This window comes from Lissotriton vulgaris, chromosome 1_1 (assembly GCF_964263255.1).
Source record: "Lissotriton vulgaris chromosome 1_1, aLisVul1.2, whole genome shotgun sequence".
NCBI lineage: Eukaryota > Metazoa > Chordata > Amphibia > Caudata > Salamandridae > Lissotriton > Lissotriton vulgaris.
The window spans coordinates 1,616,910,722-1,616,938,262 of record NC_141685.1 but is presented as its reverse complement, the minus strand read 5'-3'; the positions used below and the strand labels follow the sequence as shown (position 1 = coordinate 1,616,938,262).

At 48.7% G+C, this 27,541-nt stretch overlaps 1 protein-coding gene across 1 annotated transcript in view; it reads left to right on the top strand.

Annotated features, from left to right (window-relative positions):
- Positions 1 to 27,541, top strand: part of SHANK3 (SH3 and multiple ankyrin repeat domains 3) — a 1,483,929-nt gene that overhangs the window by 1,065,997 nt on the left and 390,391 nt on the right. The window contains exon 15 of the mRNA XM_086918824.1: positions 38 to 162. Within this exon, the coding sequence (XP_086774950.1) occupies positions 38 to 162 (125 nt within the window). The remainder of the gene's footprint in view (positions 1 to 37; positions 163 to 27,541) is intronic.

Sequence of the window (27,541 nt, the reverse complement as noted above, 5' to 3'; positions counted from 1 at the left end):
TACGCCACAAATGTTGACCTGCTCATTTGTTTTTCAGCAGAGACGCCGATCGAGGAGTTCACGCCGACGCCCGCCTTCCCAGCCCTCCAGTATCTGGAATCGGTGGATGTGGAGGGCGTGGCATGGAGGGCGGGGCTCCGCACTGGAGATTTCCTGATTGAGGTAAAAAGTCATTGTGCTTGTTTCATTATTGCGTTTTTTGGAAACAGAATCTAAGAGTAAACATTTAATGCAATATTGGTGTCTGTGAGGTGAGGAGAACCACACCAACTAACATCCAGGTAGTCATTCAAAGCGGTAAAGCACCTTTACCCCGCACCTGTGACCCTTCATGCTGTCACAATACGGTTGTTATAACGACCGTGTTGTGACAACGCATACCATTACTCCGCTAGTTGTTACAACAACTTGCGGAGGGGGGGAGAAGGTGTTGGATTTAAAATCCAACACCTTCCCTAAAGTCTGCACAGGGTGGAGTTGGAATCCTAAATTTTACTATTCCAACATCCAGTGCCCCCCATCCGCAAGTAGTTGTAGCGACTTGCGGAGTATTTGTCACAACACGGTCATTGTTACGACCGCGTTGTGACAGCATGTGACATAATGGTATGCAGAGTGCAGAGGCATATTCCTTCACTGTGATTGAAACCCCCACTGCGCTTGTTGAATCAGTGCTGCTGGGTCTTAAATGTGGTATGGCATACGTTACTACACTCAGGGCACAAGTCCTAAATAAAGAAATGGGGGGATTAACCGAGTTAATCAGAATGCAAGTGACATTACGGCGTGTGACATCACGGCACGAGACTTCATACGTTGCATCAGATCTTAAGCCCTCACATATATGTTTAACAGGTCTATCATGAGTACATTGGAGCACAATTCAAGTATTCAGGGAAACCCTCCTGATTTAGGCAGAATATTCACACTTTTGTAAGCTACACATAAAACAATGTTGACTTTTGTCAGCATAAACGTCCTCTACCCATAGTGCTATACAAGAAAACATTGCGATATTTAACCCCTTCGCTGCGGCGGCTATTCCGCCGCAGCGCTGCGGGGGTGGGGCACCCGCGCGGCGGCTCCATACTAGTGACGGAACCGCTCCGTCACGGCTCGCGGGCGAGCTGTGCTTGTGACGGAACGGTTCCGTCACAAACCCGCCCGCCCATCAAAGCGTCAGCGCAGGCGTGAAATCAGCGCCGCGCAGGCGCGGCCAGCGGGCCGTGACGGAACCGTTCCGTCACAAGCACAGCTCGCCCGCGAGCCGTGACGGAGCGGGCGGTTGGAGTACCAACCTTGTCAAAACCTTGGTCAGTGTGCCTCACTTAGAGACATGTGGACCATAACGATTCCATCATCAGACACCACCCCACCATCGGCTCTGTCAATGGAATGCTCCCTCCTACGGCCCGACAGAATAGGGAACATCCAAGGAAGGGCTTTACAATGTCCGCTCTATTTAGAGTGGATGGTATAAAGTGTTCTATTTCCCCTCTGCCACTGCCAGGACAAACCTGGCACTAAATGACAAGGAAAAAACAATAATAACCTCCACGCCCAGAATGCGGGTCACAATGGTTTAATGTGTTTTTAAAAACAAACTTCTGTTTTGGAGTTTGCTTTCGAAAAACAAACTAAATCCCCATCTGAACCCCTTCCTCAGTACTTGTGCTGCTCTCTGGTCCTCATACCCCTGCAGCACTGTTTAACTGGCGTAGGAGCCTTTGGACCCAGGTCCCTGTGGCCCCTTACCCCCTCTATTGCCTGTGAATTGCTGCAGGTGTCCTGTTGCGCTGTTTTCTGGCTGGTGCCATTGCTGGCCTCCCTGTTGTTGTCTGCCCCAGAAGTTGACCAATGCATGGCTGCCCCAACATTTAGAGCAATCATGACGGAACTTACAAAACTCCTGCGTGCACAGGCCCTTGTTAAAGTCCCAGCACGCCCCTCCGGCCCCAGGCTGAGGATTTCCCATGCCCCCACCCCTCCCCGGGTGGGCCTCCCCTAAAAGGGCTGATACACTATGGGAAGCCGCTGGCCGCAAATATGGTTTTTCCCCCTTTTGCCGCCCTGATGGTGTGGTGCCACAGATTCCTGTCTAGTTCCCTCATTTGGCCTCTGGGTCCCGCGCCATTTGAGCTCTAAACTCCTCCTCATATTGTGCCCATGCATATCCACCCTGTGATCTAAGCTTTTTTAATCACGTCCATGTATTTAAATAAAGCTATGCAGCGCTTCGGATACTTCTTGCAATATGCACTGGCGCAAATTAAAAACGCTGCGGTCTAATTTTCTATTGTCAGAGGTACCTTTGACCTCTTAGCCAGCTCGTATTCCATCTTCTATTGATTCCTCCTTCAATCAATCAATCAATCAATCAATCAATCAATCAAAGACATTTATAGAGCGCACTACTCAGGAGAGGGAGTTCCAGGTCTTGGTGGCCAGGTAGGAGAAGGACCTTCCTCCTGTTGTCGCTCTTCGGATGCGGGGGACGGCGGCGAGGGCGTGACTGGTTGATCGGAGATGGCGTTTGGGAGCGTAGAAGTTGAGGTGGTTGTTGAGGTAGCTCGGGCCTTGATCGTGTAGGGCTTTGTGTGCGTGGGTGAGGAGACGGAAGATGATTCTCTTGTTGACGGGGAGCCAGTGCAGGTCTCTCAGATGTCCGGAGATGTGGCTGCGTCGGGGGATGTCGAGGATGAGTCTGGCAGAGGCGTTCTGGATCCGCTGGAGTCTCTTCTGGAGCTTGGCGGTGGTTCCAGCGTAGAGGGCGTTGCCGTAGTCCAGTCGGCTGGTGACGAGGGCCTGGGTGACCGTCTTCCTGGTCTCGGTGGGGATCCACCGGAAGATCTTAAGTAGCATGCGCAGGATGTTGAAGCAAGACGAGGAGACGGCGTTGACTTGTCTGGTCATGGAGAGGGAGGAGTCCAGGATGAAGCCCAGGTTGCGTGCGTGGTCTGTCGGTTTGGGTGCGGTGCCCAGGGCGGGGGGCCACCAGGAGTCGTCCCAGGCGGAGGGCGAGGAGCCCAGGATGAGGACTTCCGTCTTGTCAGAGTTCAGTTTCAGGCGGCTGGTGGTCATCCACTCGGCTACGTCTTTCATCCCTTCGTGAAGGTTGGCTCTGGCGGCGGCAGGGTCGTTGGTCAGGGAGAGGATCAGCTGGGTGTCGTCCGCGTAGGAGATGATGTTGAGGTTGTGTTGGCATGCGATGGCCGCGAGGGGGCTCATGTAGACGTTGAAGAGGGTGGGGCTGAGCGAGGATCCTTGAGGGACGCCGCAGATGACTTTGGTGGCCTCTGACTTGTACGGTGGTAGGCGGACTCTCTGTGTTCTTCCGTCGAGGAAGGAGATGATCCATTCCAGAGCCTTCTCCTGGACTCCGACGTTGCTGAGGCGCTGAACTAGGGTGCGGTGGCAGACAGTGTTGAATGCCGCGGAGAGGTCTAGGAGGATGAGGGCCGCTGTTTCTCCGTTGTCCTGCAGGGCTCGGATGTCATCGGTGGCAGCAATGAGGGCGGTCTCGGTGCTGTGGTGTGCTCGGAAGCCAGACTGTGAGGGGTCAAGGGATCCATTCGTCTCGAGGAAGGCGGCCAGCTGTTTGTTGACGGTCTTCTCAATGACTTTGGCTGGAAACGGGAGGAGCGAGATGGGGCGGTAATTCTTGAGTTCGGTGCGGTCCGCTGTTGGTTTCTTCCAGCTCTCAGGGAAGGTGGCGGTGTCGAAGGAGGTGTTGATGATGTCCCGCAGGTGGGGTGCGATGACAGCGTCTGCCTTGTTGAAGACGTGGTGAGGGCAGGGGTCGGTCGGGGATCCGGAGTGGATAGAGTTCATCGTGCGGATGGTGTCTTCTGTGTTGATCGGGGTCCAGGCGCTGAGGGTGGTGGTGGGGGGCGTTGGTGCGGTCGTGGGGAACGTTGTGTGTGTGCTGAAGCTGTTGTGTATGTCAGCGATCTTGTTGTGGAAGTAGGAGGCGAGGGAGTTGCAGAGGTCTTGCGATGGGGTGATGTTGTGGTTTCCGGCGTTGGGGTTGGAGAGCTCTTTCACGATGTTGAAGAGTTCCTTGCAGTTGTGTGCGTTGTTGTCCAGCCGGTCCTTGAATGCTGTTTTCTTGGTGGCGTGGATCAGTTGATGGTGCTTCCGGGTGGCGATCTTGAGGGTGGTCATGTTGTCCGGTGTTGGCTCCCTTCTCCAGGCTTTCTCGAGGGCTCGGCAGTTCTTCTTGGAGCTCTTGAGTTCGTCGGTAAACCATGGGGCCTTCTTGCTGCCGGGTCTGCTGGGCGGGGTCCTCAGTGGGGCGAGTTCGTCCGCGCAGTTGCTGATCCACTTCGTGAGGTTGTCGGCGGCCTGGCTGGGGTTCGCTGAGCTGGTGGGAGGGTGCTGGCTCAGGGAAGCGGCGAGCTGGTCGGCTGTGATCTTGTTCCAGCTTCTCCGAGCAACCTGTTGCTGGTGGTGGTGGATCGTGGTTCTTCTGAAGGTGAAGTGGACGCAGCTGTGGTCCGTCCAGTGGAGTCCAGTGGCGTGGCTGAAGGCGATGTCTTTGCTGGATGAGAAGACGGCGTCGAGTGTGTGTCCGGCGAGGTGGGTGGGGGTGGACACCAGCTGCTTCAGTCCGAGGTTGTATGGTAAATAAATTTACCGTATACTGAATTTCTATGCGGTATAAGTTCAATAAAATAGCTCAAAAAATGAGAGGCAGAGTCCGTGGAGGCTGAGTTTATAAGGGTTTTATTCCATGTAATGGAATGGTTCGAACCATGGTATCATGTTCCATCACCACGAGGGTTCAGGAAGGGATAGACAATGCTTTATTAACAGTGCACATTATATATAGTAAAAGCATACAATGGTGATGGATACAGAAGGCGTAACAGCTGAAAGAAACGAGATAAGAACACATGTGCGTAACCGAAGGCGTGCACGAGGGCGTACACGGAGGTGTGTGCTAGAAACGTCACATGAAAGTGTCACAAGTGGGTGGATTCATAGAGGAATCCTGCAGTGTCAGCAGAAATATATGGCTGGATGCGCGCGCAGGCAACATGACGTGTGATTGACGTGGAACTGAAGGGTGAAGGGGACTTGACATTTAGCACCAGAAGGGGAGACAGAAGTCTGGCGTGTCAGAACAACCTAATCCCAAATCATATCTGATATCTTGTGTTGAAGAACTGTTTTATCTAGAAGGAAAGGTCTTCCGGGCAGAGGCTATTCTATACTGACTGCTAGTGCGTGCATATGTGTCTACGTGTCTACGTGTAATGCGAGGGGCCATGGGCCTACCATGGTAACAGGAGCAATGAATTTCATACACGGAGACAGAAAGGCCGGGCCCTTTGCTCTGCAGCTGGGGAGATGTTTACCTAAATCACTAGACAGGAATGTATTTTCGAGGAGCGGAGCAGATAACTTGAAGGCTGAATTGTCTTGGCAGGCAAGCAGGCCGAGCCGGGCACCGCTCGCCGCACAGGGAGTAGGGTAAGGGTCATGGATGCAGGTCCAGGCTGCAGCTTTCCGAGGCAGAAGGCAGAAAGGGCTCGATGGCAGAAATCAGGGCCTAACTCAACAGAGCCAGGAAAACGTGAAAGTGCACCATGTAAAGACGGTGGCACGGCATACTTAGGAACGGAATTATCGACCCATTCATGGTGGATCTGAAAGAAGACATGTTGACGTTGGACGCAAATGTATTTGCGTCTTCATAGCTGGTCATGGAGGGAAATTACATGTACTTGAAGCATGTACATGGAGCCATTGGGGTCTACGTTAGGGGACACAATTGACAATAAAAATTCCAATTACCTCATTCCCTCCTTGTCCCCTACGGACCCTTCATGATATATCAATCTTCATTAGTCTATCTATTTGTTCATATAACATCATTTGCTCTTCCTTTTTCAGGCGGGATTTAGAACGTGGACTTGGATGGGGAATACATGATGTGGCACACAGGCCGCAAATCGCCGGCCCACACTGTAAACATAGGCAACAACTGAAGACTATGAGAAGGGCTATTCCGAGGAAGGATAGGACCTTCCATCCCCAGGCTGATAACACACTCCAGAGCCAACCGGACCAAGTCCAGGTGCCTGGATTCTGGTGTATCTGACTTGCAATCTTGTGGAGACGGGTTATGGCTTTATATACTGATGGTGCATTTTCTGGAATGAAAACACAGCAGCTCGATCCAATGACTCTACAAGCTCCGCCCCTATCGGCCTGGATGACGTCAAGAACAAGACGATTCTGAAGAACAACAAGTCTCATAGCAGACTGTTCCTCTGTTAGGTTGCCTAGGGCGGAAGTAGTTTCATTCACTACTGCTTCAAGGGTTCTGGTTAATTTACGTATCAGTTTACTATTCGAGACAGTGCCTAAATAGGGAAAGAAACCTTTATTAAAGTCTGTGTATTGCTACCATGCCGTTTCAGTATAGTCGACAATCGGGAGATCTCTCTTGGGTCTATTGTGTACTAGATGGGAGTCCTTATGATAATCAGGTGGGGCTAGGAAAACAGGTGGCAGAAGGAATGCAATGTAACAAGTACCATCCCAATCTAGAGGTAAGCGTACATAAGCTGTCTGACCACAAATGAAATAGGAATGACGGGAAGCTTTGAATGTAGACTTGCCTTTATCACTGAATTCAATCACAGTAGTACATTCACTATGACCTAGGTGTACTGAACCATTCTTTCTGACACATAATTCACCTTTGACTGGTAATACTGACATAGCGGGTAAGTCTGGTTTTGTATCGGACAGTACATTCAGAATCATGAGGTTAAGTGTAAAATTACCCAATCCATACACTTCGTTTTCTAGATCGGTCCCTGTCCTTTGTGGAAGACCCTCCTTGTCAGGGAAACATGCGTTATGCATAACTGTGTTCAGATTCCCCCATACCCAATTGCCCTGGTAAACTATGGAATCAGAATTTAGAGAATTTATTAAACTAAACCATGCACCACAGGAACCGTTGTGTGTAAACGGGTACGGAAAGAGGGGCAGAACTCCCTTGTATTTCTGATAGGGAGGGAGTCGGCCACATATCCAACAATTTGTAGCGTTGCTGGTCTGATGAGAATGATGTAACATACTGATGAAAGTATTGTTGCGCAGCGCAAGTCAGTAAGATAACTCGTGAGGGGGCAATTCACTGAAAGTATGCTCGACAGTGTCATTTGAGGAAGAATGTGCACGTACGGAAATAGGAAAATACATGTGTAATAATAAACTTGTAGCAATAATTGTAAGACTCAGAAAAAACATAATCAATAATGCAACAATGCAATGGCTACGGAGAGATTTACAATATTTCTCTTTCTTGATCTGTTTCTGTCTATCTCTCTCTCTATTGGGGTCTAACTGATACATGTCAGGAACCTGTCTAACCGCTTCACCTAGGGGAGGACTTAAACAATTAAACTGTCTGACTTGCTAGACCTCAATTTCAGTTTGTACTCCTGCTGAGGAGTATTTTCTACCAGGGGGAGTTTAGTATCAGTCTCTGAAACGGGGCAGGGCTGGGAGTCTGTTTTTGGCGGAAGTCCATGGTATTTCTTAATATGACTCGAGTGGAGCCAGCCTTTGCGGCCCTCCACCTTAACAGCGGTCCTTGTTGTGAGAAGAACAAGCTTCGGCTCCTGCCAGCGGGGCTCCAGCGGATTCCTCTGATCGAAATTCCGGATAAGCACTAGATCTCCAGGGACGATCTCGTGTGGCTTCACCTCGGTGTTGTCGGGAAAGGCTGCTGCTACCTGTGAACGACATGATTGTAGTGCAGACATCAAGGAGGCAAGGTAATCTGTCAGCATATAACAGTCAACATCTGTGATCTTACGAGGCAGAGGCGTCCCCCACATATTCGGGGGCCTACCAAAGACCACCTCGTACGGGGATAGCCCTGTTCTCGAATGGGCTACCATTCTCATAAAGAAAAGAGCAACTGGTAAAGCTACTATCCAATCTACGCCTTTCTCTTTACATATTTTGGTGAGACGAGTTTTCAGGGTCTGATTGTGTCTCTCTACGAGACCTGCTGCCTCGGGATGTCGGACACAGTGGAACTTCCACTGATACCCTAGCAGGAGTGATACCTGCTTCATAAGCTCGGACGAGAATGGCTGACCATTATCTGAGTATACGATACGGGGTAAACCATACCGGGGGAAGAATTCACGTACTAGCTGCTTGGCAGTGGTCGGAGCAGTGTAATCTGGGACTGGATATGCTTCTGTCCATCGGGAGAGTGCACATACAACTACGAGGACATATTTGAATCCTCGACAACGTTCCATCTGGATATAATCCATCTGGAGGACTTCAAAAGGGTGATCGGGAGGATGAAATCCACCTTGCTCTACGGGAATGCCTTTTCCTGGGTTGAACTGACAACAGATCATGCAAGTACGCACTTTCTGTTTTGCTGCTGCTCGTAAATGCTTATTGAACCAAAGGTTTTGAATACTGTCTAACATGGCTTTTTCTCCTAAATGTGCAGGACTATGTGCTGTGTTAATGATAACTTGAACCATAGAGTCGGGGAGAAACCATGTGGCTTTTCCCTTCGTCATCCATCCCTGTTCTGTCTGTATCCCTCCTAGTTCAATCCATTTCTTGATTTCGTCTGGTGTAGCATGTGTCTGTATGTCAATTACATCTAGGGCGGGATCCCTAACTGTCATGCAATGTGTCGGTGTTGGGACTACTGTCTTTGTTATATCAATTGAGTGAGTATGAGTCTGAGCTGTATGCTTGGCTGTTCGATCTGCCAGGTCATTACCCTGGGAAATGGTATCTGTAACTTTCGTATGTGCTTTGCACTTCATGATGGATATGGCTGTAGGCAAATGTATTGCTTCTAACAGAGCTTGGATGAGGGGACCGTGCTGGATCTTGGCCCCGTGAGAGGTCAAGAAACCTCTCTCTCGCCAGAGTACACCGAAGTCGTGTACGACTCCGAATGCATAACGTGAATCCGTGTAAATGTTAACTCTCTTGTTCTTTGCTTGTATACAGGCTTGAGTCAGAGCAATGAGCTCTGCCGCTTGGGCTGACAATGTGTCAATGCGATGTGTTTCTATGACTTCAGTTTCCGTCGTGACTGCATATGCGGCCACTAACTCTCCTGTACTTGTTCTCATACATGAACCATCCACATAAAGTGTCAGGTCTGGATCTGGTAATGCGGTGTCTGTTAAGTCTTGTCTGGGTTTCGTCGTAATGGTAATGACTTCAATACAATCATGTGCTAAAGGATCTGTCTCACTTAATGGTAAAAGTGTAGCAGGATTCAATGTATTGCAGCGTCTGATATCTATGTGTGGCTGAAACAATGTCAATTCATACCCTGTCAGTCGTGCTATAGTCAGATGTTGAGTCTGTGTTCTGTTCAAAAGGACTTCCACGGAATGTGGAACTTGTACTGTCAATTGATGTCCTAGCACTATGGAATCACTTTGTCTGATCGCTAGAGCTGTTGCTGCTACAGATTTCAAGCACGCAGGCAGAGCCTGGGCTACTGGATCTAATGTACTAGAAAAATAAGCACACGGTTTGTGTGAACCTGCTTGATCCTGGGTGAGTACTGACAATGCAGTACATTCGCGTTCAGTGACAAAAAGTGTAAAAGGTTTGCTGTAACATGGTGTTGCTAAAACTGGTGCTTGACATAAGGCTTTCTTTAATTCGTCAAAAGCTTGTGTATGTTCCTGAGTCCAAGGGAGGACAGTCGAAGACGCTGCCTCTTGTGTTGTCAACTGTATGAGTGGCTTAGCTAGGAATGCATATTGTGGAATCCATTGCCTGCAATAGGAAGTGAGTCCAATAAAGGCTCGTACTTCTTTCTGTGTCTTAGGTTGCGGAAGATGTGCAATTAACTGAATTCGGTCAGGTGTCAGCTGCCTACCCCACTTGGACAGCAAGTGCCCAAGGTATACCACTTGCTGGGCACAGAATTGTAGCTTCGAAGGTGACACCTTGTGTCCCTTGTCTGACAGGAAATGCAAAACTGTCAGTGACGCTTGTTCGCACTCTGGTTCACTACGGGCGGTGATCAATAGATCATCGACGTACTGGAGTAGGGCAGTGTTGTCAGGCATGTGGATACTGTCAAGTTCTCTCTTCAATGCTTGGCTGTAGATACTGGGGCTTTCTGTGAATCCTTGAGGTGCACGTGCAAATTTGAAGCTTCGGCCATTTAAACAGAATCCGAAAAGATATTGGCTTTCCGGGTCTATAGGGACACTAAAGAAGGCGTTCTTGAGGTCAATTACAGTGAAGAACGTCGCTTCGGAATCAATAGCTGTTAATAGGGACAAAATATCTGGGACCACGGGATATTGTGGTACAATGCATTTATTCAATTCTCGTAAATCGATAATTAATCGATAAACTGGAGGTGCATTTGGATCAGTACGTTTAAGAATTGGAATGATAGGGGAATTACATAGATTGGAGTCGGTTTCTACAACCACTTCTTGTGCAATGAGCTCGTCAATGATTTTCAGTAAAGCCACTACAGCATCTGGTGGTAACTTGTATTGTCGAATACGTGGTAGTACTACTCCTGGCTTCAGTGTGACACGATATGGAGTGATGTGCATACAACCTACATCAGTGGGGCCTTTCGCCCACAAATGTGCCGGAACATTCTGTAACCTGGGGTCAAAATCTCTCAATACATAATGGCCTTTAAAATCAAGCAGAAACAGTCTTACTCCTTCCGGAGAACAACAAATTACAGCTCCTAGAGCTTTCAGGGTCTTTATACCAAGTAAGTTTTCTGGACATGATTTCGTGAGTAATAAATCTGTAGTGCAAGACAATGGACCAACTGCAAGTGGGACTGGTTTTGATACTTCATTAACAATAGGCTTTCCTAAAAATCCAAGGGAAACATTCTGTGAGCCTGAGAGGGGTGCCCCTGGAACCTCGTCGTGACTGATTGTCGTCCTGCTTGCCCCTGTGTCAATCAAAAACTTCCTATCCTTTCCTAATACCTGACTATGCACATAAGGACCCTCTTGATCTACAGGAACCTCAATAAGAGGCAAGCCGACCTCCCTCTCTAGGCTGTTTCATGTGTATCGCTGATAATCGGGATAGTCAGACTGTGCATATTGGTACATCTGCTGAGTTGCATGTTGTGTTGCGGCAATGGGTTGTGGCTGTGGTACCGCTACAGTCTGTTGTGAAGTCTGCATAGGCTGAACATTCTGTGGAACGTGTTGTGGGGCCTGATCCTGTCTAGGTGGACGTGGTCTCTCTTTAGTTTTACCTGTAGATATGTTGTGTTTCAAAACTGCACAATCGTTTACATAGTGACCTGGCTGTTTACAATAGTTGCATATCCCTTTAACAGGAACTGCTGAATTTGAATTATTGGCTTGTGCAGTACCCCTTTTATGTCCGTCAGTTGGAACTGACTGAGCAACTAGCATTTTCATTTTCGTGTCTTTCATACGTCTCTGTTCATGGTCATGTTCTTCCCTGATCCTATTCTGGTGATACTGTAACATTTGTAACATTTGTGAAGGCGAATTAGCTTGCCATGTGCTCTCGACTTTCAGTACACGGTTCTTAACCTGGGGCAATGAATTCTCGACTAATTTGGATACAAAAAGGTGTGGGTATGACTCGCTACTTGCTTTCAGGCCACTATTAATAATAAAACATTTCTCAAATCGGGAATAAAAATCACTAGTGTCTTCATCGGGTTTCTGTTTGCAGGCTGAGATTGCATCCCAGTCCTCCTTTTTAGTTGCTAACAAACGTGGCAAAACCTGTACTAACAATCCTGGTAATGCTTTAGTTTTATCCCCAAGACCCAAACCTGGAGTTCGAGTCCTTTCTTCAGTTTCTAATGCGGTCCAATCAATCTTTTTATCTCCCACCTCCCATTCTTTTTCTTTGAGTTTTTCGTAAATACCGGCAGGCAATAATACTTTCAATATTTTCATAATGTCAGGATAGGTGTAATCTCCCATGAGTAACATGTCTTTTATTTCACGGTGAAAACCCACAGGGTCTTTATCATGACTGGGCACTATTTTCTTCATTTCTAATAATTCCATTTTAGTTATAGGCGTGTATACGTAAACACGTGTAAGGGTATCATCAGCATTCCTGACTGGATGTACTTCTCGTAAAGGATTCTGTTTGTCAAAGTCAAAGGGAAATGGTTTCCTGACTGGGGGTGGAACAGAAACAAGATGTGGTGCCAAGAATGATCTATATTTGTGGCATTGTTCTAAAATTGTTTCAATTAGTTCAGTACCTAGACCTCTCCATCTTCTCAGGAGTAAGTCCTGCAGTAAGTTATATAACGGACCTGGGTCAGATGCTCTATTTTCATACTGTATAATGAGGTGTTGTGTCATGTATATACCAGCTAATCGCTGTTCTTCTGGAATAAGGCTTAAAAATGTTTGCACTACCGAATCATCTTTATATATGCTGTCATCTCCGGCCCACTGTACTGCGGACCGAGCTAGTTCCTGATCACGTAGGGTATTGAGTTCTTGATAACCTACCCTTTCTTTTAGTACTTTGTCAGTCATTTGGAATACATGCTCAAGGGTACATCGCTCTGGTATCGGACAAAGGTAACGTTCCTTGTTTTCGAACGATTCTTGTTTACGAATGGGTCTATCGAAGGGCCTATCAAAAGAGTGGGGTCTAGGATGTTTCTCTCTACCTACATATGCCATCATGTCTCTACTTGCTAGTTGCGAAGTTTCTGCTGTCTTCTCTGGTTCATCCTCCTGTGAGGAGTCCTGATCGTCTGATTCGAGTGGCTCTTCAGACTCTCGACGGGCATGTATTGCTATTATTTCTTTACGGATCTTTCTGACCATAGCATGTACACATCTCTCTTTATCATGTTTACCATCAGCAATATTCTGACTCCATCTGTTCAATTTATCCATCTCATCTTGTGGAAAGCCTGTCTGATCTTGTTCCCTTATCAAACAATTAACCAAAAATCGCATAATTAAACCTTTGTTCTCAACTTTCTGACGTGACATGGCTTCACCAACACACTCTGATCCTTCTCCTGTTCTAATAAAATGATACATATGGTCTAGATGGTCTGGCATTTCTGGTAGCAATTGCAAATATTCTGTAACACGTCTTAAACGTAGGGAAGCTAACAACATGGGCCCTGTTTTACCAGGCACTGTGTCATATCTGCAATCTGTAAGCTGTTCTCTGAGCTTTTCGGCTGGGGCACCTTTAGGTGTTCGCGACATTGCGAACTCTCTCATTGTCACTCGTTGTAACTGTGGTGGGGTGCGGTAACCTCCTGTAGCACCTCCTGAAGCGGAGGCTGAGGCATAACCTGGCTGTAGGGTCGGTTTCAGCTGTAACGTAGTTGGAACCTGGACCGTGCCAGACCCAAAAGGATTAAACGGATTAATAGGGGGACCAACAGGTACGGGTGCAGGAAGCGGTGCAGGGAGGGTCGGTTGTTGCGGACCCGGGGGCAGATGATCATGGGGTAGGTTATTGTCAAGTGGTACACGGGCAGGTACATTGGTATATGCGGGAGCTACATCGTATAAATAGGATGAAAGAAAAATATCTGCTGCGGTCTTGTGACGTAATTTAGTCGGAACCAATGGAGGGGGCAGATTTTTCGGTGTTTCCGGGGTCGCCTTGGGCAGGCCCTCGGCCAGGACTGGATACAATCCTGTCAAAATGGCATTACTCTGTCTGTCGTGTTGTTCCGTTCTAACTCGTTCTCCTTCTTCTAGTAGTTCTTTTTCTTTGGCTTTTTCAGAATCCTCTCTACTTTTCTCTGCTTTTCTGAGTGCTTTCTCTGTCCGTCTGTGTGCTTCTTTACGCCATAATTCGATGGCATCTTTCTGAGACTGTCTGGCTTTCTTTTTCCACAACGCTTCTTCTACTCTCATGATGCACTCGGCATCCCATGTCCCTGTAGCGGGCCATCTCTGATTCTCTGCTAAATCCTTAGTGTAATCCACCCACAAGTCGAGATATAATACGGCGTCTAAGCCGTGCTTGTGGTACATAAAATGACCGGGAGTGTCCCTGGGTGGGATGGGAACAGCTTCCTCAAGTATCCCTTTTCTAGTTCCTATCTGTCTCAGTTTAGAGAATAGAGGCATCCTGTAACTCGATACTTGATACTTACTCGGACTTGGACACAACTAATACAATAAACACAGGAATGACGATCAAACAATCACTCATACCACGATATTGAAATACATTAAAACATTTCGGAACGAACAATAACTGGATAACTGGATACTGGATATACTGCTAAACAGTACAGATACACTGCTAAAACAGTGCAGACCGGGTCTGCGTACCCAAACCCGTCTTGACCGGACACAAATTAATGCACCCGTCTAAATGCGTCCCCAGCAACGGTACTCACCGGGAAGCACGGAACGGAAGGCCTCAGAAACTCGACTGGACTGGACCGGACTGGACTCGACTCGACACGTGACGTAGGTACTTCTGAACTGGTGGGCCTCTAGACACCTCGGACCTTGCTCTCTCGGCTGGGCTCTGGTCGGGATCCTCCGCACTCCTCACCGCCTCGTCTGGATGTCGATCGCAGTCTCCGTCACCTCCGTAGGCCTGAGGGAGATACAGGAAATCCTGCGGGTACGCGTAGTTGTCCGTAACGGCTGTGGCAGGGGGCAAGGCCTGCGACGCATCGCCGGCGTGTAAGGTGGGGGAGGGGTCCCTATTCGGGCGCCAATTATGTGGTAAATAAATTTACCGTATACTGAATTTCTATGCGGTATAAGTTCAATAAAATAGCTCAAAAAAATGAGAGGCAGAGTCCGTGGAGGCTGAGTTTATAAGGGTTTTATTCCATGTAATGGAATGGTTCGAACCATGGTATCATGTTCCATCACCACGAGGGTTCAGGAAGGGATAGACAATGCTTTATTAACAGTGTACATTATATATAGTAAAAGCATACAATGGTGATGGATACAGAAGGCGTAACAGCTGAAAGAAACGAGATAAGAACACATGTGCGTAACCGAAGGCGTGCACGAGGGCGTACACGGAGGTGTGTGCTAGAAACGTCACATGAAAGTGTCACAAGTGGGTGGATTCATAGAGGAATCCTGCAGTGTCAGCAGAAATATATGGCTGGATGCGCGCGCAGGCAACATGACGTGTGATTGACGTGGAACTGAAGGGTGAAGGGGACTTGACACTTAGCACCAGAAGGGGAGACAGAAGTCTGGCGTGTCAGAACAACCTAATCCCAAATCATATCTGATATCTTGTGTTGAAGAACTGTTTTATCTAGAAGGAAAGGTCTTCCGGGCAGAGGCTATTCTATACTGACTGCTAGTGCGTGCATATGTGTCTACGTGTCTACGTGTAATGCGAGGGGCCATGGGCCTACCATGGTAACAGGAGCAATGAATTTCATACACGGAGACAGAAAGGCCGGGCCCTTTGCTCTGCAGCTGGGGAGATGTTTACCTAAATCACTAGACAAGAATGTATTTTCGAGGAGCGGAGCAGATAACTTGAAGGCTGAATTGTCTTGGCAGGCAAGCAGGCCGAGCCGGGCACCGCTCGCCGCGCAGGGAGTAGGATAAGGGTCATGGATGCAGGTCCAGGCTGCAGCTTTCCAAGGCAGAAGGCAGAAAGGGCTCGATGGCAGAAATCAGGGCCTAACTCAACAGAGCCAGGAAAACGTGAAAGTGCACCATGTAAAGACGGTGGCACGGCATACTTAGGAACGGAATTATCGACCCATTCATGGTGGATCTGAAAGAAGACATGTTGACGTTGGACGCAAATGTATTTGCGTCTTCATAGCTGGTCATGGAGGGAAATTACATGTACTTGAAGCATGTACATGGAGCCGTTGGGGTCTACGTTAGGGGACACAATTGACCATAAAAATTCCAATTACCTCAGTTGGCGAGGTTGTCAAGCAGGGTGGTGGTGTTGCGGTCGTTGTTGTTCTCCAGGTGGAAGTTGAGGTCCCCGAGGAGGATGTAGTCAGCGGAGGGGAGGGCGTGCGGGCTGATGAAGTCGGCGATGTCTTCGCTGAATGGTGTGCGTGGTCCCGGGGGTCGGTAGATCAGGGTGCCTCTGAGGGTGGTCTTGGGGTCGGTGTGGATCTGAAAGTGTAGCTGTTCGGCGGTAGTCAGGGTGTCGTCGGTGTTGGTCGTGATGCGGATGGTGTCCCTGTGGATGATGGCGATGCCTCCTCCAGTCTGGTTGCGATCTCTCCGGGTGATCTTGTATCCATCTGGGATGGCGATGGCGATGTCGGGCGCTGAGGAGTCGTTCATCCAGGTTTCCGTGAGGAAGGCAACGTCAGGAGATGTGGTGTCGAGGAGGTTCCAGAGTTGGACGGCGTGTCTGTGGACGGAGCGGGTGTTGAGCAGGATGCACTTGAGGTGGTTGCTGCTGGTGTTCGGCTTGGTGGGTGCGGGTGCGGGGCAGGTCCGGATGCAGGTGAACTTGCAGGCGTGGCAGCTGAAGGGTCCGTGGGTGCGTCTCGGGGTGGCTCGGTAGCATCTCGGGACTCGGCCGGTGTTGAGTGCGTTGAGGGTGGCGGCGTCGTACGTCCGGCGGGTGGGCTGGGGTCCTCGGGGGCCAAGGGTTCGGGCGCTGGGCGCGGTCCAGGCGCGGACGGGCGCAGACGGGCTTACCTTTGGCGCACCTTCGGCGCTCAATCGGTGCTCCTGCTGCGCGCGTCCGCTGCTCGGTCGCTCAGGGGGCGTCATAAGAAGGGGGACGGGAGGGCGGGTCTGCTGGGTGGGCGAGCAGCTGGGCCAATGGGCCGGTGGTGGGTGGGGCCGCAGGGGGCCAGCGGCGGGAAAAGTGGCGAGCGGGCGGCTCAGCTGTGGCTGGGCCGCTCGGGGGTGCTGGGGGGGCGACGGTGTCGGTGGCGGCAGGCAGGAGGCTGGCAAGGAGGCTGGCTGGCTAGCAGGATCAGCAGGCGAGGGAGCAAGGGGGTGACCCGGCCTCGACCTTACTTCTCTATGCAGGAGCTTTAGCATATCCACATATTCCCCTTTCCATATGCGCTCTTTTGTTGTCAACATTAAGTGTTCCCCCTAGGGGTTTCGTCACACGGAGTTTTTCTTTTTCAGCTCCTTACTCTCTGGGCCCTCTTTTTTGTCTCCTGTTTTTTCCCCTTCTCTCGTAACTTTATCCGTGTTAGTTCTGCTCTCAACTTTTGTACTTTTCGTGTCCTCAACATCCTTTGTCCCTACCCCTATGTCAACTATATATTTTCCTGCTTGGGGTGGAGCCGACTGTACACGCCGGTACTTCCCCTGGGGCCATGCCCATGCAATATCCTTCCTTGACCGTGCGGCGTTCCCTGTCCCTCGGAACCCCCCCACCTGTTGCAAAAGACTCACCCCATGCCATGTATGCATCTATCTGACCCACCCTGTGCAAACCCCTCACCTCCTCATTCCAGGCCGTGAAAATATCCATCCCATCCCAGGCCTGACCCCCCCCAGCCAGCTCCAATTCTACTGGCAACTCCTCATCAGAACCTACATTGCCCTCGCCTCTCCCGTGGCCCTCCTCCCCCCATGCCCCTAAATCCAGGACCCTCTCCAAAAGAGCCCTTTGACCGGGCCTGCTGGGAAACCGACAGGGGCCTCTCTACAGACCCCACTCCTCAACTGGCAACATAAAGCCAGGGCTCCCCTCCCTTCCCACTTGCTGTGCCCACTCTCCTTCCCCTGCTGGCCCCTTCCCCAGGAACGGACCCCGGCAGCCTTATCCTGCTGCCAGCTCCCAATGGCCTCCCACTCGGGTCCGGGTCCAGCAAGGTGACCAGGCCCCACCCCCTGCTCCCGGCCGCGACCTGTCCTATAGGTGAGCCCCCCTCAGGAGAGGGGTCTTCTGTTGCACCGCTCCTGGAGCCCGGGTAAGGCCTCCCAGGCTCCGAGGTGAGTTCAGCCGACATGCTGCCTACCGCCACGGTGCCCCGCTCCCTTGTAAGCTATCAGCGGAGTGGGCCTCCAGAAGTGCGTGCCTCCTCAGGAAATTTAACCGCCAAAGGCTCTGGGACAATAAAGGCCTTTTTAACCCCCTCCCCCGCTGGGCCCCGCCCCCCTTATGACGAACCTCAGGCTCGGAGCTCGCATTCCGAGAAGCCCCAGAGTCCAGAGGAGGCCTTCTGGGCTCCGATGAAGCAGATGCCCTCTTCTTCACTGGCTTACCTCCCGACGCCAGAGTCACATGCCGGGACGTCGGGATACCGCCCCCTCCCCAACCGCCGTACAGACCTCCCCCCACCTCCGACTTGACGTGCAAACCTGGGGCCACTCTCCTGACATATGGGTGGCCCCGCTCACTTACCAGCATAGATTTTCTCCGCTTAGGTGACGTGCATGCCGCCACAGCCGCGGCTACAATGGTCGACGCCTGACACGAGGGGCGCGTCGGTTCCACTGCCTCCGCAATCATGAGGTCCTTGCGCCCAGCCTTGCTTAACAGACGCAAACCCTCCATAACTCTATGGTCTGCCATCCTCAGGTATGCAGACAATCACTCCATGAACAATCCACAAACAAGTTTAACTACCCTGCACTAAACCTAGGCCTAGCTAATCACCTACCCTACAACCTAGAACTAGTAAATACCTGAAAAAAAGCTAAACTACTGCAAATGCTTCCCGCCACCAGGTCACCCAACCTAAAATGGTGGCGGAGAGTGAACGCACACCGCCCTTATAGTTGGGCTACAATTGGGCTATAAGAAAAAGGAGCCCAAAACACAAAATGGAGGAAGCAGGGGGCTGCCCCGCCCCTCCCAAACCACCCAGGGGGGAGACCTCCCTGCGGTTGGCTACCCCCCAAACCTCCCTTGTGCCATCAACGCTCTCCCATGGCGGCAGTGCTCTTGCTGCGCAGCTCCTCACGTCCTGCGGGGCCCTGGCCTGGCCGTGCCATCGAGAGACCAAGCTGTCTGCCTTTCCCTCCTTCTGAGGAGCAGCCCCCAGTCTTTCCCCCTCCTTCCCCTGGCCTCCTCTGCCTGCGACCTACACCTCGTTGGCTTCCTCCTCCAGGGGTGGGAATGTGCCTCACCCACACAGCCACGAAGGGTGCATCTCTAGCAGTTGCAGTCAAGGCTGGCCTGAGCAAATGGTACAGCAGACAGCCCTACACCACATACCTCTGAGGCTCCGCAAAGTGATGACAATAAGGCACTATGCATGCCAGACACCCAGGTGAGGCCTGTTGAAGTATACAGACTGCTTTTCATCCTTTGGCCAGGCGGCTGTTTCATGCTCTTTGCAGAGCTTGTGCGGTGAGGGGTGCGTCCACTCCACCAGTGTGCCCAGCAACAGCCACCAACATTGCTGCACACCACATACACCGCCACAGCATGTACACAGTCCCTGCCACAGAGCCATTCATCATCGAGGGCGCACCCTAGTTGCAGGTGCTCAAGTGGAGGGACTGGGTGGACCATCTCTAGTTCTACTTTGAGGGTGCAGACATAGCAGAGGAAATAGACCCTTCCCTCCTGCTAAATTTGGGAGGCACCACATCCATACAGTATAAAAAACTTCACGAAGGCCACGCCCAAGACCTACGCCATGCTCAAGGTTCCCCTAAACACCCACTTTGAACCCATGGCGAGCAGAAACTATGAGAGATTCGTATTCAGATAGGCCCACCAAGAACCTGAAGAGCTGCTTAATGTTTTTCATGGCAGTCTCAAGGAACTCGCGAACATGTGCAGGTGCAGGTTCCATGATGAGCAGAGGCGATCAGAGGTCAGTTAATTCAAGCTGTGCATCCTCTAAACTGAGAGAAGTCATACTCCAGGAGTCAGGAAAATAACTCCAAAAATCCTTACGCTAAGGAGCTCTAAAGATTTCTCGAAGGCTCACAGTGGGCAGGAGCATTTCTCAAGCTCCTGCCTGTTGGAAACAGACTTACTGTTTGCTCGCGCTTGGCGAGAGCTTTCAAAAAGTTTCTGCCAAGAAAGAGCAAACAGAGGTTTCCAAAGCGCCATGCCCGAAAATGGGCACCTCGGAACATAGCAAGAGCTGGCCCTGGGGGTAGCGGTCCCCAGGGTCATTAATGACTTCAGGAGGGGCCCGCCCCATTCTTGAAATTGGCTTTGTCCTGGGGAGTCGGCGGTCCACTGGGCCAAAAATTACCCAGTATGGGTACCGCACGGCCCTCTTCCCCCTTATTTGATTTGAATATTGGCGTTCCCTGGGCCATAATCAACCTGGGGAGGCCTGCCACGAGTGCCCCTCCTACTCAGTTATAATATAAAATCCACCTCCTGGGACCTGGCCCACATGGGGGTAAATAAAAAAACAATAGCAGGAGACCGCGCTTGTTTTTAGAAAAAATGTTGCTGTAAATATGCGGATCCTCCACAAATTCACAGCAAAAATGTAAAAAAATATATAATGGTGAAGTGTAGGTAGCCAATCATCTCAGCATGAGATCTGTCGGATCCGTGGAGGATTCGCATCCCTAGATATCTGTATTTTATTTCCTTAATAACTCGAAAAACGACTGAACTGATATCACAAAAAGGGCTGTTTCTCAATCAAGAGCTAGCTTTCTGACAAATTTGGTTTAATTCTGTTCAGCGGTTCGCGCTGTAGTCATATTCAAAATCCCTATGAGAAATTGCATAGAGCACACGTTTTGGGACACCCCCTTTTTCTCAGCTCCCACTCCAATGAACTTTCCAGACAGCTTCTGAAGTGACCAGGAAATTACTTTTGAAAATTTCTCATAGGTTCGTCAAACGGCGCCAAAGTTATTGGCAAAACAAAAAATGCTATGCAGGAATTAGGTCCCAACTATAACTACCTACTGGCTATGGCCAGTAGGTAATGCCAGGCAGCCATTTCCTTACCCTCCCGCTTATCCCCTAAGCAGCAAATAGGCTGTGAGTAGGGTGACAAGAATTCGCAAAAAAAAAAGACATTTCTCAAAAATAGGACTGTAACTTTACGTCAAGCGAGTGCACAGAATGACAGCGCTCCTCAGCAGAGAATTACAAAACAGACAGAAAGAACATACATAACATGCAATTTTTAAACCCAGTAGCTTGCCTGTGAAGTAAATTGCTTTCTTGGAGCACTGCTAACCATCCCTGCTTTGTAAAAAGTATAAAACCACCTCCCCCCGTTTTTAGTCGACCCTCTCAGAAAACCGGGACGTGAGCTAAATTTCTCGAAATCTGCCCTAGCTGTGAGGCACTGAGGGTGGTTCAAAGGCTCCTCTTATGTGAACGCCTGCTGTCTCTTGTGCTGCGCCTGTCGTTTCGGTGAATTGAACTACTTTCCGCTCAGGAGTCTGGCAGCGGAAATACACCAATATTTCACCTAAAATATACATTTTTGTGCAAAGCTTGATGACTTGTATCTGGCACCAACTGACATATTCGGTATATTGTAGCGAAGAAAATGTAACAGCACACCCTCCTGCTCCTGTTCTGGGCTTTAATGTGATTGAAGTGAAACCTGCAATGTGCGGTGGAAATCTGTGAATAGTGCAACACTGCCATCCAGTGGAAATCTGTCATATCACATTATCAAACGCAATAGCTTATAGCCAATGTTACGAATAGTCAATATGGATGTTCCACCTACAAGCATCCTTCCATTTAAGGTAAAATATCCCTGCCTGCCTGCCCTTTGCCCGAGCTTTAGGAGGCGAATAGAAAGCAGACAGGAAAACTTACATAAATAATTTGTAGGATTCATATACCTGAAGTCCCTGTAGTGTAGACGATTATAGTTTGCATATTTTTGTCATCTTGCTGCCTTATAAAGTAAACTGACGAGCTGCACACGCCTAAAGTTTTGGCTGCCGCCTATTTTTATTTGTTTTATTTTTTATTTTTAGAGGTTTTATATAGCGCTGGCTGGACCCAGAGGTATCAGAGCACTTTACAAGTGTAACAGAAAGGTGTTTAAATACAGGTACAGTGTGTATAAGTACAGAAAGTTGATTCATAAATGAGCAGTCCACTTAGGATAAAGGTTAAACTAGATGAAAAAGTAAAAAACAATTGTTAAACACAATGAGATATACAATATAGAGGTCGCAGTTTGGTGGGAAGGTTTGATATAGTATACCTAGGAGCAGGAAGGAAAAACACGTGAAAGAAAACTGAACTTCATAAAGTGTAGTAAGGAACGGGAGGTAAAGAAGAGGCAAGGAGGGGAGGTAAGGTGAACAGATTGAAGGGGAAGGGAAGGAGAGGGGCGCAGGAGGGGGTCACTAGGCGGAGCAGCTGGGTGGGGGGATGCTGAGAGGGCGAGGCCACTCGGGAGGGATTAGAAGCCCCCTTATTTATTAAGGAGAAGAAGTTTGAGTTCCTTGTGCTCAGTTACTGATGTGTACTACATCTCGTGTGTTTTTTTCTATCAATGACCTTACATTTGCTTATCATTTCTCTCGTTGTCTGATGATTCTTGTGTTGTGCTACTGTTTGTAATCAATCATGACGTCACTATCAGACGAATCAGACACTCAGATTGCGCAAAGGAAGACATTTGTTGTGAGCGCTTGATCACTAGGCAGGAATTTGGATGACGGCGTGTCACGTGTTGCTCAAGTATCTGACATGAGCTATTTGGTCTGACATAATCTGGGAGAGTGTGTCTGATAAGAATTGCACACGACGGGCACCCAGGCGCTAACTCCACCAGAAAGCTGCTCACCCTCGTTGGTGGCCATCGATGGAGGCCAACGTGGATGTGCATGCGAATAGGAGGTGGTAGTGTCTCCTTTCAGAGAAAAAAAAACACTGAAGGTAATGAAGGAACCCACGAATGTGACTAACTCCTATCTAAGCTGAACCACATAATATCTTGAAACAGGGCATGAGGCTCCTAGGTGTCTTAACAGTGTACGTCTTGAAATGTTGCATTTTTTCCCTTTTTGCAATGTCGAACTGCATATGATGTCATAGAAAAAGCCTTTAAAATTGAAGAACGCTTGTGTCAAATAATACCACGCAATTTGTGTCTGACAAAATGTTAAAAGTTTGAAGTTACACGGAATAGAGGAGAAAAGGCTGACTTTTCTGGAAATGGCCGTGTGGAGTGCTCTAAGAGGCTTCTAAAAGAGGCCATACAAACCATGCAAGCTACTGATATGGATGTGGAAAAGTATCTCTGCGGAAAAGTGTGGAATTTTCATAACACTCCACAAACAGTAACAGCAATCTCTCCTTTTAGACTGTTGTGGGGAATAGATGTTAATAACCCTGTAGCAACCTAGATGGACCCCAACAGGGGGTGTAACAGGGTCCCGTGAAAATTTATGAGAGAAAGAAAATGTAACAAGCGGTGTCAAAGCAAAGCATATCATGAGATGGGGACTATACCACAAAGATAATAAGAGGGAGGCTGGGTGCTCTTTCGTAAGTGCGAACCTGTCTTCCCTCAGCCAGTGATCGAAAACTGGCCTTCTTCCAGTGTAGTGTTGCTCAACGAAAGGAGTAGTGGAATATAAGCTCGCTGGAAAAGGACATTTTGGGTGATGGCAAATGTTAGGTGGGGACTTCGCCCTCGAATATTTCATTCCGAAACATACTTCTGCTGTTTATTGCACAGCAGACAGAAATTTCAATGCAAAAATTGTTTCCATATCCAAACCATGCAACATCCTATAGTGTTTAAAGAATGTAGAAGGGGGTGCCCAAGTGGCTGCTCTGCAAATCTCATTTAACAATGCCTCTGACATTCCACTAGAGAAGCAGACATTCCTCTTGTCGACATTCCCTTTACACCCAAGGGAGAGGGAACCCAAACTGCTTATATGCCAAGGAAAGTCCTGACCCCTCTGCTAAGCATCTGAGTAAAAGTCTTCAAACCCTTCTTGGCCAGACCAAAGTTGACAAACAAGGAAGGAATTAAACTGAACTTAGCCAATCTCTCAAAATAGATCTGAACCACCACCCTCTTCACATCCAGAGAACACAATCTAACTTCTGCACAAAATTTGGACCAAGTCGTGAAAGAAGTTGATCATCAAAGACCCTAAAGAATGGAGGCTTGCATAAGAGGTGTCCTAACGCATCCAAACTCCTGGCAGAAGTGATAGCAACCAGAAAAAATAATTTTAACATAAGTATCTTCACGTCAATTGACTGAAGAGGCTCAAAGGGATGAAACTTCAAAGCCTGCAAAACCAAAGAAAGATCCCATGCTGGAAAAGAAGGAGGGCAGGAAGGATGGATGTTACCAAACCCCTTAAATAGTCTTTGCACCAGCCCCAGCTCTTCTTCTAAGTTGTCCTATGGAGCCCTAAAGGCTCTTTGGATCATAATGGTAGAAGAACTAAGCCCCAGAGAAAACCCGTCATGGAGAAAATCCTGGATCCGAGGGAGAGCAGCAGGAATGGCCTCTTCGAACACCATTTTTTAAAAGACAGCCTGTGCTTCGAGTACGAAGATTGGCTGGACGGTCTTCTAGATATCTGAACTGATGAGGAAACAGATTTGGATAAATCCCTGGTTCTTAATCCTGCTCTTTCAACTTCCAGGCTATCAGCTTGAGTCTTATTAGTGAACTAGTCTGGTGTTTGGGAAAATCTAAAGTAAATGGAAATACTGGAAAACACCATTCTTGGTCTGTCCTCATTGTTATTGGTAGATGAAACCAAGATCAGTGGGGCCAGGCCAGAGCAATCAGGATTATCTGAGCCCCCTCTCTACTTACCCTGAGCAGAAGGGGTTGCAGTAAGGGAAAAGGGAGAAAGGCTTCCAGGAGATTGTTTGACCAAGGACATGAGAGAACATCTATGACCATGTGTTTGTTGTCTTCCCTTATCCTTGAACAAATGCGGAAGAAGATAGTATTGATCTTCGCTGCAAACAGGCCCATATTTAACATCCCCACTTATAGCAAATCTGATGGAACAATCGGAGAGAGAGAGAAAATGTGTGGGAGGATGGAAACTCTGCTTAACCTGTCTATTGAGACTCCCCTGAATGTATATCGCCCTCGGAGAGCGAAATGTGTATTCAGCACATAAAAGGATCTGATCTGATATTGCTGAGAGTGAGCAGGTTCCTTTGACGACTGAAATAAGATTTTGTCGTCATATTGTCTGTCCTGATTACCAAATTGCTCTGAATCAGGAAGTGTGAGAATGACAGAAAGGCCAGCCTGATAGCCTCCAACTCCTTCCAGTTAGAGGATTTGTGGCTCTGAGGATGTGACTATGCACCCTAGACTTGATGATTTCATGTCCATGCTCCCCAGTCCCTCTAGCTTTCATCCGTAGTGATGATAATTTTGGTGAAGGGGCACAGAGAGACTCCCTTCAGGAGGTTTGTTAGTTCCAGCCACTATTCCATTTCCTACTTCATCTGATCCCACATCAGAAATCTCAATGACACGTCCAGAGATGTTGGTGTCCAATGGCACATAATGTAGTGCATTAAGATGTTCAGATGAAACCTTAACAAGGGCACCCAAATAAGCAATGCTAAGACCCCTTACATTCTCATCCACTCTGTCACTCTTGGAGCAGACAAGCTCCTCAAATCTGAAATATGGGACGAAATTGCCCCAATTTGGCAGAGTATATCCAGACCTGGGTCAATTGCTCACTTTGCCACTGGATTCAAGCTAGCCTGGCTAATGAGGGGTGTTACCCCAAAACCGGTCCCAGGTTGTTTCCGGTCCAAGCAAGACCTGGCCTGGCAGGTCGGTTTGGACTGTTCCCATGAGGCACATGGTCAGGACTGGGTCCAAACGGGGTGGCGTAGTGGGCAATAGAACAATGGATTTAACTCAGATACCTTGACTGGGGGAGAATGTTTGAATCATTCAGCATTCCGTCCATCATTTGTTGCAGTTACACATATCTGCACAACATTACAAAACGAAATTACTTTAGGCATGCTGGCGAGGTAGTGCATTGGCCCTTACTTAAAGCAGTAGCAGTGGCTGCTGGAATATTTAATAAAAAAATGAGTTTGGACGGAGTCCAATCCAGATCATTAGGATTCAATATACCAACAGCTCCATCTCTTCTCTGAGATCCTATCAGGGCAGCCGAAGGAGGCAGAGGGGAAGGGCAGGGGAGTGGGAGTGAGAAAGAGACCAGGAGCTGGGAGCGAGACCAGGCAGGTAACAGGGTAGGCTGGGAAGTGAAACAAGGGAAGCCATGATGGGGAGAGACCAGGTAGGGAGGAAAGGATTAGGAGAGAATGGGAGCCCTCTGGAGAGGCAGGAAGGGGTGATGGAAGAGAGGCTGGATGGGGAGGCAGGGAGTGGAATTAACTGGAACAGAGGTAAAGATTAAGGGAAAGACAGAAGGATGATAGCAGAGCCAGCAGGGGAGAGTGGTAGCAAATTCAACACACAGGAAAAGAAGGTGGGTAGAAGGGATCAACCAAATAAGGATAGATAGGGAATAAGAAAGGCCATTCACCCTCATCAACTGCTAAACATCAAATGGCACTGGAAATGTAAAGAACAAATTACGTAGCTTTGTAATGCTTTTTCTGGTGGATACTCTAACAAGATTCCTCATCCTTATGAATACCCCCCAGGCAACCAACTGGATCCAGAGATATTCCTCAGCAATTCCCTAATGTGCCTGTGGGTGGTTGTTTGCAGCTCCATGCACATGTAACTGATGCCTACAATAGAGTCTGGCAAATGTCCATAAGAGGCACTCCAAGTGCTACCGCAGCGAAGGTAGCCTTGGCTCTGGAGGAATAATTCTGCAGACATTCTGGAGGCTGTTTCATTGCTAAACCATAGCAGATCCTAATACAAAGGACAGTCCACCTTGAGATGGTCAGTTTCTGTACTGCCTTTATGTTCTTCGTACCAAAGAACTCAATGAAGAGTAGATCGTCCGTCTGATAGTCCATGGTGCGATCAGTGTAGAATCTCAGAGCTCTCTTAGGCTCTCTCAGGGTCCAAGCGATGGAGTCTTTCTTCGTCCTTGGTTGAATGAGGAGGGGCACAGAATGCAAGTAGAGTGACGCTGCCCAGTGTGGGAAGGCATGATAACGTTTGAAAGGAACTCCACCCAAGCTCGTTTGGAAAGAAGATGTTTTATGGTTTTGTACAGAAAGGGCTTGTAGCTCACTCAAGCAATTAGCAGACATGATTACTAAAAGGAACCCTCTTTTAAGGGTTAGTGAACAACTGTGCATTGGTTCAAATAGGATGCACATTAAAAATAAGGGAAACAAGTTTAGATCTCACTGGGGCATCACAAAGGTTTTGTCAGAAATATGAGGGCCAGATCTTTTACGAAACGCATCACAGCAAATGATTTAAACACCAATGGCTGATCAGGTGACTAGAAAGGCTGATAAGGCAGACAAATAACTTTTAACTGTTGCCACATCAAGACCTTACTGGGCTAATGAAAAGAAAAAAAGAAGAGCATCAGATAACTGGGCATGTAAAGGATGGACATGTGTAGAAGACGATCATACAATTAACCTCTCTCAGCATCCTGCATAGATCATTTTGCGACACCCGGTTGCCAGAATGACATTTAATACCTCCGGAGGAAGGTTCCAAGCAGTTAACTGT